General features: G+C 37.2%; 2 protein-coding genes and 1 non-coding gene across 3 annotated transcripts; 2 read left to right on the top strand and 1 right to left on the bottom strand.

The window, feature by feature from the left end:
• Nucleotides 1-2,954: 2,954 nt before the first annotated feature.
• Nucleotides 2,955-3,028, bottom strand: TRNAV-CAC (transfer RNA valine (anticodon CAC)). The gene has a single exon. It is a non-coding gene; the product is annotated as a tRNA-Val (tRNA).
• Nucleotides 3,029-3,052: 24 nt separating this feature from the next.
• LOC131021741 (RNA-binding protein P-like) lies at nt 3,053-5,241 on the top strand. Its single transcript, XM_057951022.1, has 2 exons — nt 3,053-4,386; nt 4,979-5,241. Coding segments are annotated over exons 1-2 (1,221 nt in total). The 5' UTR covers nt 3,053-3,166; the 3' UTR covers nt 4,980-5,241.
• An 8,066-nt stretch (nt 5,242-13,307) lies between these two features.
• On the top strand, nt 13,308-13,961 carry LOC131023450 (LRR receptor-like serine/threonine-protein kinase GSO2). Its single transcript, XM_057952990.1, has one exon. It carries the CDS (start codon nt 13,308-13,310, stop codon nt 13,959-13,961), a length of 654 nt encoding a protein of 217 aa, XP_057808973.1.
• The last annotated feature ends 204 nt before the right edge of the window (nt 13,962-14,165 follow it).

Genomic DNA, 14,165 nt, shown 5'->3' with positions numbered 1-14,165 from the left:
CTATAAATTAAACCTAATATATTTAGATTTATAGATCAACACCTTAATCATTCATTGGACCATAAATTTTTTAGTGATTTTTTTTTCTTTTTCTTCTTATAGAATTTATTTATAAAATGAAAAAAATAAATAATAAATAAAATAAAATAAAATCACAGAAAAAAAAATTGTTAAAAGTATAAAAAAATTGCAAAAAAAGCATTGTTAATAATAGTGCATGCAGTGAGTTTCAAACCCACATCATCAGTACAGACTAAAAGCCATGCTCCAACCATACACCACAATATAGTGTATACTTTTTTTTTTGAATACTTGAGTATATATGTAATATGAAGCGATTGGTCTCACGTATATGTGACCAATCGCACACAAATATTTGTGTTTATAAGATATGAAAAATGGTTAATTTAGTATAAATTCACCAATTTTCGCCGATTTTGAATTTAGATACGAGCTTTGAAATCTGTCTGACAATATTCAATTTTTGCACCCATTTTAATTTTTGGCCCGAATCACATACAACTTAAAATTCGTTGTGACGTGGCAATGATAAATGCTAGCGTGGCACCGTCATCTGGTGAATGATACTACACCGTTTTGAATTTTGTAATGCTACGTCGTTTTTTGTCCAATTTGAAATTTTAAACTAAAGGTGCCCTAACCCCCATTCATTTCACGCATTCTTCTTCATTTACGGCTAAAAGACTTTGAAAAAATGGAAGCTTCTCCACCACTTTGCCAGCACAAGATTGAAGCTGCGATGAGGACCTCCTGGTCCGACGCAAATCCGGCCATGAGATACTACGGTTGCTCCTTAGACGCGGTAATGTCGTACCTCGACTTTTCTTTTCATTTTCTTGTCTCTCCGATTTTGGTCTGACATAGGGTTATGTATACAAGATGGAAGATGTGAATTCTTCCAATGGATTTACCCAAGGCCGAGTTTACTTCAGAGAAACTACATTGTTAAATTGAAAAGAGAGAAAGATGAAGCCTGCGAGCAACTCTGGATCCAAACATGCTTGTGTAAACAATACAAAGACTCGGAGGAAGATGTTTGGGACAAAGCTGGAAATATCATTGTTTTGCACCACAAACTGGAGGAGGAATTGGCGGCCTTGAAAGCCAAGTGTTGGTGGATGGAGAAGATGGTGACAATGACTATGCTAATGTTGATTCTGCTTATTGTGGTAGTGGATTAGAGTTGTTGGATAACCTTGCTTGTTTATGGAACTGGTAGTATGTGGGAATTGTATCATTTTGTACTAATTTGTAATGATAGTATGCTTTGCTCAATTTGGTATGATTTTCCTGCTTATTCTTGTTTTTGTATAAGACTTGGCATGAAATTCAAAATCAGAGTTGTATGTGAAAGTAGTAATGAAAGTAACAACACTTCTTGTACCATCAAACTTCAACTTCAAATTCATAAATAGTTCAGTTGCAACATCAAGTACCAATTACAACATAAAACAAAAGAAGTAGCAATGAAATTAACAATATAAATCCAGTTTTGAAACCAACATTAAGATACAAATCCTTCACTAAAGTCTATTACACATATTCCTCCACAACAATTACACCCCATCATTTGTACTTTCTTGATTGTTTGGCATATCAAACTTCTTTCTTGAATTGATAATTTTGCCCCTCGTTGGTTGCTAGAAGCCTGAGAACAGTAAGCTATAAGATTTTGGTTTACACTAGTTTAGAAGATAAGAATTAATTGTAATGTGACTCATACCCTGACAAAGATGTTCCTTGATTACGTTACCAAGGTGCCTATTCCTTTCCTAGCAAGTGCTCGCTCATTTGCAATAGTTTTCTTAACTTGCAGTGGTAGTGATGTGGGAGCTCGAGGATTAGGTGCTTGTGAGGGAGCATTTGTGAGAGCTAGTCTTTGTTCCAACTACTTGATTGGATGCAGCCTCTGAGGGAGGTTTGGATGGTCTACCTCTCATTCTCTGCATTCAAATCACATTGATTCAGTGGTATACTCATGTTAATTGATGTAATGGAAAATATAATGAAAGCATATTATCTTCTCTTTAACAGGTGGATCACATTTTTCATTATTACAACCTCTTGTGTTGTGCCCCTGTTGCCAACATTTCTTGCAAGTCATTACAAGACCAAATCTCCTCAATTTGTTTGGGTTGGTGGGGTGTTTCTCTTTATGTTCTCTAGCCCTTTTTTTTTTGGGCCTTCCAGCCCTCTTTGAAAAGGTAGGTGGCTTAACCGGCCAATCCTCTGCATGAGGCCACATATTCTCTCCTCTCAAAGGTTTTATTCCATGCTCATAAGCTTTCTTATACCTCTCAATACTGTAATAATCGTGCACATAATCCTCCACCTTCTGTTTCATGTACATGATTGCAGCAGTAGCATGAAGACATGAGATCCCACTTAACTCTCATGATCTACAACTACACACATTTTCCTCAAGACTAACAATAAATTTGTCATCATAAAGATGAACCTCATATAACCCACCAACAGGATGCACCTTACAATACCTACTCTTAAACTTCAACTCATCCACTGTTTTCCTGATCCTAAATCATAAGATATCATTGATAGAACCAACATGACGGGGCGTGCCGCGCTCAAGCCGCAGCGACACGTCAGCCAGCCCCCATTCCATCATGTCCGCTTGAGCCGACACGTCCATAAAGGGCTGGAGATGCTCTAAACGATTTAAAAACTTATTTTACTAAATATTTTTTTAAAAATTTATAAGTTTTTAAATAACTTATAGTAAGATATTTTAAAACTTTATAACCTCAGCTAAGCATCTTTTCAATCAATTGAGCTGTGTTAGCTATCCACAACAACAACATTTTGTTGAATTTGAGCTTTAAATGTAGTACCCTAATGACATATTAAACACATGGCATATGTTCGTCTTAAAAAGATAGAAAAAGTGACATCCGTTCGAGTTAGAAAAAGAAAAATGTCTGAGCCCGGGTTCGAACCGGGGACCTCTAGTGTGTGAGACTAGCGTGATAACCGACTACACCACCCAGACTAGTGCAAAATTTTAGCATACATAAAAGAATATATAGGCAGATAAACTTGATATCTATTGGAGTATTTTTTTGGGAATTAGTTTTATCGATATATTAATCCGTTTTTGTAGAGCAGCTTCATCGGCATCGCGATACGAATGGCGAAAACCAAAGCGAGGAAACGAAAACCCTCGAAGAAGTCGGAGGCGGCGCCTACAACTCCTAAAATCTGCAAAAAAATCAAGAAGCAGAAGAAATCCAAGCTCCCTAAATCAGAACCCCACGATTCAGACTCAGATTCCGATCCCAATACCAAAATCCAAACCCTACTAGAACCTTTGTCCAAGGACCAGCTCATTGCTCTCGTAATAGACCTCTCCTCTTCCAACGACCAACTCCGCTCCCTCGTCAAATCCGCCGCCGACCAAGACATCGGCCACCGCAAAATATTCGTGCACGGCCTCGGTTGGGACGCCTCGCGCGAATTACTTGAGCCCGTTTTTAGGGCTTACGGCGAGATTGAGGAGCTCAATGTGGTGAGTGATCGGGCTACCGGAAAATGTAAGGGTTACGGTTTCATTACGTTTAAATCGATGAAATCTGCGAAAAAATTGTTGAAAACCCCTACGATTCAAGTGGGAAACCGTGTAACCTCGTGCCAATTGGCGTCGGAGGGCCCGCCTGGCCCTGCCACGGCCGGGATAGTTTCGAAGAAGCAATTTTCTGCGTCGGATTACCCGCAGCGGAAGATTTATGTGAGTAACGTGCCGCTGAATGCGAGCCCGGAGAAATTGCGGGTTTTCTTCGAAAAATTTGGAGAAATTGAGAACGGGCCCAAGGGAATGGATCCGACGACGGGGAGATTTAAAGGGTATGCTATTTTCGTATTCAAGACTTTGGAAGGGGCTAAGAAGGTGTTGGAGGAGCCGGTTAAGTTTTTTGAAGGGTGTCAGCTGCATTGCCGGAAGGCAGCTGAGGGGAAGGGTCAGGTGGCCAGCGGGGCAGCGTCTATAACGACTGCTTTGCAGCCGGTGCAGCCGCAGATGCTGGCTGCGGTGGCGGCAGCTCAGCAGGCGCAGAATATGGCTTTGCTGGGGCAGCAGGCAGGGCTTGTGAATCCTTTGTATGGTGGTGGTTTGATTACTAACGCAAACCTGGGTGCGCTTATGGGTGGGTATTATGGGATGATGGGGGGAGGGGTGCAGGGCTTGGGATTAGGCGCCTATGGTGGTGTTTCTGGTGGTGGCAATAATGGGTCGAGTGGAGCGATGCTTCAGGGATTGCAGTATGCATACCCAAGTGTACGGACTGGGCAATCTTCTTCATCCTTGGCTAAGGCTCCAGGGGCTGGTGGAATCAATTACTCCCAAACTCATTGGTAATCATGGTTCTTATTCATCTTTTTTGACAATATGGTTCTTATTCATCTTATTAAGACAATATGTAAATATTTTCTGTGTTTTGTGTCACAACTTACAAGCAAGTGCTCACTCATGGCAGTGGTACATACTGCATACATCATGCAATAGTCGATTCAAATATTATCTGAGGTGCTTGTTTAATGGAATATGCTGAAGAAAGAGTGCTCATACATGCTTTATAATAATTTCCTTTTGCACTATTTTGCATTATTACACTACTGATATATGAAGAATATTTTAATCATAATTCATATTGAGGTTTTCTGCATATGAAGAACTATGTGTGTTGAACAGCAAAAAATTCAAATAGTTGTGACCTCTATAGTCACTTTCTTGTCTCCTTCTTTGACTTTAGATTTAAATCATATATCTGTCTATCAGAATGGTTCTTACTTAGGGAATAATTGGAGCCTGAATCTCTTAATTGACACACATTTGGTTGCACTTTGCTAGTGAAATCTTTCACTCGGTTATACATTCTACTTTCTTATAATGGTGTGCTATGTTATTACTATGTTGCCTTTGACCTGCCTTAGTTTTTTCTTGCAGATTTGTAGCAACATAGATGGACAACCAGAAGTTGGTAAATTCCTAGTATTGTTATGTTGGGGCAGGGTTTGGCTCATGGAATATGCTTTAAAGTCTTGTGTTTTGACTTTCAAATTTCTCCTAGTTTCATTTCTCTCTTCTTTTTTACCATTTAATGAACCTTCTGGAGAATGTGGTGTGCAGCATTCCAGCATTCCATCTGACAGTTTTATTTCTTCTGGATTTCTTTACTATATGCATTCAACTTTAAGTTTGTTCTCTCATTATTGTTTAATACGTTTCATTTTAATCTGGTGATATATGTGGATATTTTATGTCCTTACATATTTCAATTTTTTCTCTCTTTTTCCTTTTATACTATTATTTGTTCTCTTATTCTTATTTTTGTGTTGCTTTGAGAAAGTTAGTTGCATGATATTTTTGGATCTATATGCCGTTTGCCTTGTATTTTCGAGATCATTCTTTCTTTAATATAATTTTGTCCCTCTGTTTAATGACGTTTTACATTTAGTTTCTGGGAGAATATACTCTTTCACTCGTTTTTACTTTACCTTTAATTCATCTAATGACATTTTCCTGGTTTTCAGTTTTAACTTAGTTGACAAATTTCCTGGTTTTTACCCACGCTAGAGATGGGAATTCTTTCAGAGCACTTGTAAACGTGTATACCCGTTTTTAAACAATCCCAACTCCCACCACCCAAAAATAGGAAATTTTCAGTAATATATTCTTTAAAATGTTGATTGTTTTCCCTCATTTAGTGGCTCGTAAAGTAATTTGTTGTGTTTTACAATGGTTTCATAAAGTTGGTGGTGTTTTTTATGGCTTATATATATATATATCTAGATCAATTATTTGAAGTGTAACCCGAGCATTATAGCTTAGTGGTATTCCGCATTGATGCCCTACGGATGACTTCAGCTGTTAAAACACTACTAGATTTATGCAACTGTAAATCCATAATCAGTGACAGTGAAGCTCCTGAATCTTCATTCATTAATTCATTATTTACCCTTTTACACCTTTTAACTTATTTTGAGGATTATTATACAATTGTTCTTTACCTGGAATTGGTTGAATAGATCTTGTAAGTGGAAATTCTTTGACATCATGTATTGACTTCCTGCTCAAATGCTGTTTTGGTTTTACGTGTATATATTTTTTTTCTAACTAAAAGTCCAAATTGTGGTTGCAATGATAGATTCAAACATTTGCAACATTCATTTGAAATTAGTTATTCAATTTCTTTTGGCAATTTCATTTTTCAGTTTCCTTGGTCCAGAGAAAACTTTTCTTCCGGGTCTACTCTGAAAAACATCTCATGTTTTGAGTGACCTTGTTAGATGAATATAAAACATTAGCCTCTTTTGGAGCTTTCATTTTTTTTTTTTTTTTTTTTTTTTTTTTTCATGTTAATGGCATATGTTTACATTTTAGCTGTTTACATTTTAGCTGAGGCTTCAAATTAGCCAAGTCATACTATAAAACTCTTGGAGAGAATACTTCTTTGTTTGTTTTTCCCTTTATTGCCTTGAAGCAAATTTGTTACAGAAAATCTTGAGTGATCCTTGAGCTATTCATTTCTTTGCTTTTCAACCATTTTCTTTTGGTGGGGAATTACAAATTTTATTTCTTTTGTTTCCTCCATTTGCCTCTTTTTCCCAATTATCATCTTCTTGTTTAGTTTGAGGTATTTGATAACTACTGTTCAAGACTTGTACTTGGGCATATTTCAGCTCATAATTTTTGGAGCTCTTCATCTGGTATTGGGCAAAAGATTTAAAATGCTCTCCAACCCCCCTTCTTTTTGACCAATTATGTTGCAATTTGTTCCGTATGGTGAATTTAATTTAATCAATTGCCAGTCACTGTGAAGGGAGTGTAATAGGTTGGCTTCTTCCTCATCATGTAAGGTTGGGCTATTCCATAAACCGATGTTGGTCATTTCTCTGCTACAATCTTCAATTGCTGAGTGATGATGTTCAGAATAGGTAGTTACTGGAGATATAGTCTGTAGTCCTTTTTTTAATACGAACTGGTCTAGCAATATGGATAATTTACTTTATGGTTGTGTACTTTTTGACCTTGTTTTTTCGTGATACAGTTGTATGTTATAAGCATCAAATTCAGGGTGAAGAGAGGCAGAAATTATGAGCATTAATACATTTACTTGAAAATGATTATCTTTATAGTATCAAACTATTGCAGATGAAGCAGACGCTGATACTGAGGTGGCTGTGAATTTGTATATTCCATGAGCCACTACTCTTTCAAGGTTTTAATTTGACTTATGATAAATAGCTGTTTTTTTGCAGTTGTTTTGACTTGTGGGAGATGTTGGGATTTTTTTTGCTGCAAATGATATTTGAATTGCTATTTCAGTATGTTCTACTTGTACATTTATGGTAGCAGATCTAATCCAGACAATATTTGATAGTATTGCAATAATACCATAATATAGGACATTGCTGTAGACAGTTTCTAAGGAGAAACATAGCAACGTTAGCGAATCAAGTCAAAACACAAACAGAGTGTTGGAGGGCTTCTTCTTCCTCGTCATTTTCTTTCTCATTTTTGTCATCATCTTCATCGTTGTCTTTCCCCACATCTTCCTCATCTCCATCCTCCTCATTTGGCACCTCTCTTTCTTCACTGTCACCATTTTCTCCCACTCCATTAGGGCTGCTGGTTTTGGCAGAGCTCTTCCCATCATTCTCGTCTTCACTCTTTATCATCTTTGTCTTCATCGACACCATCATTCTTGGCATCCACCAGCTTTGAGAGCCTGGAAGTGTGGTTATCACCTCTTAACTTGGGATGCTTCATCAACAGCTTCGTGTATTCCTTAGGGGGGGGGGGGGGGTGAACCGAATGATTGAGAATTATTTAGTAATGGGAAACAAGGATATATGTGCATTACTCGCAAGGTTGAGATGGTTCGAATATATACTACAGCAACCAAAGCATTGGCAAAAAAAGGATCACACATATTCGGGCTCATTATCATATGGAGGTCAAAACTGGAGCTGCTGTATTATGTTTTTCTGTTTTAGATAAATATTTGAAGACACCATCGCCATGTGATGAGAGGGAAAATTAAACATTGTTGTCAGAGTTGACCGATACTGATGAAATTAGTCTTGATATCATCATCCACAATCATAATATTTTCAAGTTTAGGAAGACTTGATACATCTAGTGTGCCTGTATCAATGACTAGCTTGTACTCCATCTCCAAATGTAACTCCTTCATATGTGATAGTTTGAATATTCTTTAAAAACTTTATATTTCCTATTGTGTGCCTTGAACACCCACTATCAAGATACTAAGGGGGGTGTATTGGTTGTAGAGTTTGTAGGATTTTTTTGGACTTTGAAAGTCTGGGGGTAGTCAATCCAAACTTCTAAAAATTTAGAGGTATTCAATATGGATTTTAAAAAGTCTTAAAAAATCCTTAGGTATTCAAAAGTATGTGGAATTTAAAACTCTATGAATTTTGATGGATTCTTCTTCAAAAATATAAAGAGAGAAATCTCACCCCATCACACGAGATGTTGATGGATTCTCCAACAAGCGCTAGTTCACCTTACTCAAAAACACAAAGAGAGAAATCTTTGTATTTTCGAAGGAGTAAAGTGGTATTTCTGTCTTTCCATGGTCAACATGCCCAATGGTTCCCACGTTGACATGAGGTTTTCTGTCATCAACAATCAAATTTACTAAATCAATGCAAATAAGCATTTTACTAGAGCAATAGCGAGGAACACCGGAGAAGTGTCGAACAAAAGTGGAATCAAATTTAGCCCCAACTCTTGCTTCATGCTTCTGCAACTCGAAACATGGAACTCTGCTGAAATCATGATGAATATCATGATCAACAACAATGATGTACTACTTCAGATTCTCATATCTCAATCAGTTTTAATTAAAACAAGATACTTATAAAAGATGAATTGCAAATGGTGTTTGCAGAACTACTTATAGTAAATGAAATCATATATTTTGGATAATATATATATATGCAGAAAGTCAGACGGAGGGATGAGAAGCAACGTCTCTACGCGTGACACAACATCTAATTTAATTTCAAGAAAACAATGGCTTCACGACCTGCTTAAATAATTAGTTGACTTGCTGTTTTCCCACATTGTACGTATCTGGACTATGCATTTTTATTTGAATTCCTCTCATCATAATTAACCTCTAAGAAAAAGAAATATAGCTATCTAGTGCACCAGGAGTTAGCTTGATAAATAAATTAAGCTAGTTTGCAAATATGATAGCATCACGAGAAATTTCAATCCCACCACAAAACTCTATACACTTACTTTGTCATGAGATTAATTGAGAAACAGTTGTTCAGATATTTCCGATGTCAGTTCTGTTGCAGGCGCCATCATAATTCTTATGAAGTCTATGAAAATCCATGAAAATCAATAAAACAAAGTCAGCCAAACTCTACATAGAGTCTATGAATTTTCTAAATCCATGAACTTTTTAAAGTCCAAAAAAATCCAACAGAATCCTAAACCAATACACCCCCCTAAGGGCCCGTTTGATTTTCAGTATTGGATTAATCAGGATATAAATTATCCTGATAATTTAGTGTGGATTAGTCATGATTTCTAATCTCAGATGGGTGTTTGATATCATTGGTAATTAATCCCAAAAAGTGTTTGGTATCCATTGAAATAGGTTGGATTAACATATCAAATACCTAAATTAGTAGCCTATGGAGGGGGTGGAATAATTAGTGTGGGTTAATCCCATGGGGGAGGTGGGATAATTAGTGTGGGTTAATCCCACAAAATAAGATAGGGTCTTGGGATAAACCTGGAGTTGACCATATTAGTAACACATAATATCAAACACTACATAAATCCATATTAATTTAACTTATCCTGCTTTTAAACCCATATCAAACAGGCCCTCAGTGTCTTGAACGCCTAACTAAAGAGAAGTATGCACAATATAAGTTCTCTGATTTCTGTAAGAGGGCTTACGATAGTTTTTTGAATAAGCTTTCCTGTCAGCAATAATAAATCTGCATCGTGGTCTAATGTCACAGTACCTATGACAATATTGACATATAGCCACAAACTTTTTTTGGTTGTTTTTTTAGGCGGGAAGTTTTTGTTAGAAATAGGTTTGAGATGTATTGGACCAGCTTTTCTATCTGATTCTTGAGCATGAAAATTGTTGACTTTAGGGATCTGATCTTTGGGAATCCGCTTCTGATTTTGATATCTGATACCATCTTCTCAACTAGAAGATAAGTTCATCTATTTTCTTTGTGACCTCAGATAGTTGTGTAGATAATGATCTATTGACTTCTAAGACATCAACACACTTCTAATGCATGAGTTTATAACTTTTGGTAATATACTCTTCATCTAGCTCCTCTATATCACTATATGTATCTCAGGTCAGTTGTTCAGTGGTTGTGATAGATGCTTGAACGTCTTCTTTCCTTGCTGTGAGAGCTATTGCATAAGCTTTCGTATCACTTTCCGTACCTTCCTTCATAAGGTCATATGCAAATATTAGTTTTTTCGTAGGGCTTTCTTGTTCAATAGTGAGAGATACATGTTCTTCGTCATATTCACTTCCACTATCGTTCGTTTCTTCATCACTATGAGAAACATTATAAGGCTTATTATGTTTCTGTGATTTCTTTAGCGGTTGGCACATTATGATTGAATGTGTCCAAATCCATGACACTAACGACATTTAATACTTGATTTCAAGAACAAAGTATGTTCATTCTGTACTTGAGATGAGATCTGATACTTTAAGTCTTTAAAAACTTTTTGGGGACCACTCTTCTTTTTGAATCAATTGAACACCTTTTTGAAGTTCTTGGTGAATAATTCAAAAGATTCAACTAACTTATTTTGATCAATGAAAACTATGTCAACTTTCTTGCTCATAGAATCAACGATAAAAGCAATACTTGTTTTTCTTGTCCGACTTGTCAGTTCTGAAATTAATCTCAAACGTGCTAAATGAACATATAAGTTCTACAAGTTTCATGTCTGAAATATCCCTAGTTTCAACAATAGACGTAACTTTATAGTCAAATCTTTTTGGCAGAGATCACATCACTTTACGAACAAGTTTTTCTTTAGACATTCTCTCTCCCAATGAGAAACTTTCATTAGCAATCGCCAACAATTTTGTATGGAACATACTAATCGTTTCACCCTCCTCTATCTTTAATTCCTCAAACTTGGTGGTTAGTTGCTGGAGGCATTGCTTTTTCACCTTAAAATTTCCTTCGTATGTATTCTGAAGTACGTCCCATGCTTCTTTAGTAGTAGTGCACATAGATATAAGAGTGAAAACATCCATAGACACAACAGTTTGAATAGAGCTGAACGCTTTCTGATTGGCATTTGAAGCAGCAAACTCTTCACCCGTCCACTTGTTTATGTGCTTATCATTTCCATTAGTATCTTTGGGAACAGACCATCCCACTTCAATAGCAGACAATGCGTTCACATCAATAGATTTGACAAACGAAATCATATGAATATTTCAATGAGCAAAATTGGTGCCATCAAGTAATGGCGGTCTTGAGACAGAACCATCTTCTCTGTGAGAAGCCATCGAGCACACGAAAACAAAGACATGATTGGCGGCAGAAACACATGATCAACTCCTATAATTTGGGTGACCCGATCTGATGCCAATTGAAATTGTCACCTTTCCAAATACATAGAATCTCACATACAAGAAAAGTAAATACGTACGAAGGTATTGTATTACAGAAAGTACTAAAACAGTAAGAACAATACGCTAAGAATAGTTACCAAGTCAATGATAAAATACCTACATCTAGGGGGCCTTGCCCAGGGTAAACGATCCACTATTTGAAGTTAAGATATACAAGGACTCACACCGTAAGATACGTTCTTACTAAGCCTCTTTATCTTCTCAAAACCTCACTAACGGTAGACAGTTGGAAGCAAGACGACAACTCATGCCCTAGGTGTGAATTCAACGCGTTCATTACTTAATTCCTTAGAAAGCTTTCACCAATCGCTTAGTGAAAGAATCAATTACAAGTTTTGACAACCAATCACTCATAAACTTAATGAAAAGCAATCAAGGAAGATCATACACTCATGCACAATATGATCTAAAAAACTCACGAAAATATTATGCAAAAACTCGGGAGAATAATGAAAAGAATGACATCAATAATTGTCATTTTCTTCGCTTTAAATAGACGTAACCCTAGCAAGAGTTCCAACTCGAAGAGGTTTCTATCAAAAGACAGAGTCTATCTGTAATTACGTTATAATAAGACTTCATTAAATCTGGATATAAGAAGCCATGCAAATTCACAAGATTTGCCGAGAGATAACTCTAAAAAACTACTGCTAAAAATCCGCGTAGGGATAAACATCACGTTGTTCACAACCCAACTAGTACATCGAATGATATTGTACTATAAACAGATGGCACACACAAATTATCTACATAATGATAATAAATATAAGGGGCATAATGATTGAGGTTTTTTTTTTTTTTTTTTTTTTTTTTTTAAATCCTGAATAGTAGGATTTCTCCAATCCCACCATTTCAATGGGATAAAAATCAAGCAAAATTAGCTTAAATGATAGAAATAATCAAAGGCTTGGGGATATTTCAAAATTTTAATCCATTAAAGTAAACAATGAATTAGTCTTGCTATTTTTATCTATCAAAACTAATCCTTCAAATTAAACGCCTCATAGAGTATAACCTATACTCCAACATAACAAATCAATTCAACTCATAAAAATTAGCCAAATCACATCATTAAATTCATGTACTAATGTTTTTTATTTCATTAAATTTCCATACAATGTTTTCGTATTAATAGGTCATTATATTTTAATTTTTGTTTTGTCCAACCCTTATTTAATGAATCTATTAAAAAGGACATTTTTTTTGTTATTAACATAAATGTAATTATTTATTATTTAACCAACTTCTACATTTTTAGAATAGCTAACCAACTTCTACGTTATATCTGGGTTAAATACCAAATCCACTCCTAACATTGACACCATTTTCACGTCTGGCTTCTTAAACTAGACTTTGGTTCAACTAAACCCCTAAAGTCTTAAATTTGGTTAAATTACACTCTCTCTGCCATAACGGTTGTTTAACTCCGTTAAGTTTTTTTTTTCATTGGTGGTGGGACCCATGCCTTTCTTCGTCGCCAAGCTCGCAGGAGACACGCTCAGCGGCGGATCTGCGACCTCTCCCCCTCGACGCTAATCCGCAGCACCCTGGCAACCACCGACCTCTCATTTTGTTGATTCTATGTTTGGGGTCATGCCACAACACCACCGACCTCCATATTCTCTTGGAGGCGAGAAAATCTTTCCTCCACGACATCTAGACCGGTCCATCCACAATCCCAATTTCTGTGCATGGCGAGGCGTTTCGTGCTCTGGCGGCTCTGTGGTGGCTCTCAATATCGCAAATTGTTCTATGCGAGGGTCCATCTCACCGGCTCTCGCCGTCTTACCCAACCTGCTCCACCTCAATCTTTCTTCTGATCACCTCTCCGGCCCCATCCCACCTGCTCTCTCCAACTTATCTTCTTTGGAATCTCTACTCCTCCTGTCCAACCAACTCTCCGGCCCCATTACTCCCCAACTCGGCTCCCTCCTCAACCTCTGCCTCCTTAGAATCGGCGACAATTATCTCACCGGCTTTATTCCGCCGCAGCTTGCCAATCTTCATAATCTGGTGGCTCTTGGTTTGGCCTCTTGCAGCCTCACCGGTCCCATTCCGCCGCAGCTAGGTATGCTGCCCAACCTCCAGACCTTGCTTTGTAGCAGAACCAGCTGGAGGGACCTATCCTCCCTCAGCTCGCCAAGGTGCTGCGGATCGGCATCACATTGGAGAGGTCACAAAACCGCCGCTGAGAGTGTTTCCGGCGAGCTTGGCGAAGAAGAAAGGTGTGGGTCCCACCACCAATGAAATAAAAAAAAAATTAAAATGCTTAACGGAGTTAAACAACCGTTAGGGCAGAGGGTGTAATTGAACCAAATTTAAGACTTTAGAGGTTTAGTTGAACCAAAGTCTAGTTTAGGGAGCCAGACGTGAAAATGGTGTCAATGTTAGGGGTGGAATTCGTAGCAGAATAAATTTGCGCTCCCTTCGAAATTTGTAGCAGAATAAATT

The sequence above is a fragment of the Salvia miltiorrhiza genome, chromosome 4, assembly GCF_028751815.1.
Source record: "Salvia miltiorrhiza cultivar Shanhuang (shh) chromosome 4, IMPLAD_Smil_shh, whole genome shotgun sequence".
NCBI classification, from domain to species: Eukaryota; Viridiplantae; Streptophyta; class Magnoliopsida; order Lamiales; family Lamiaceae; genus Salvia; species Salvia miltiorrhiza.
The sequence above is the reverse complement of the archived record's forward strand: the minus strand, read 5'-3'. Positions and strand labels throughout refer to the sequence as shown.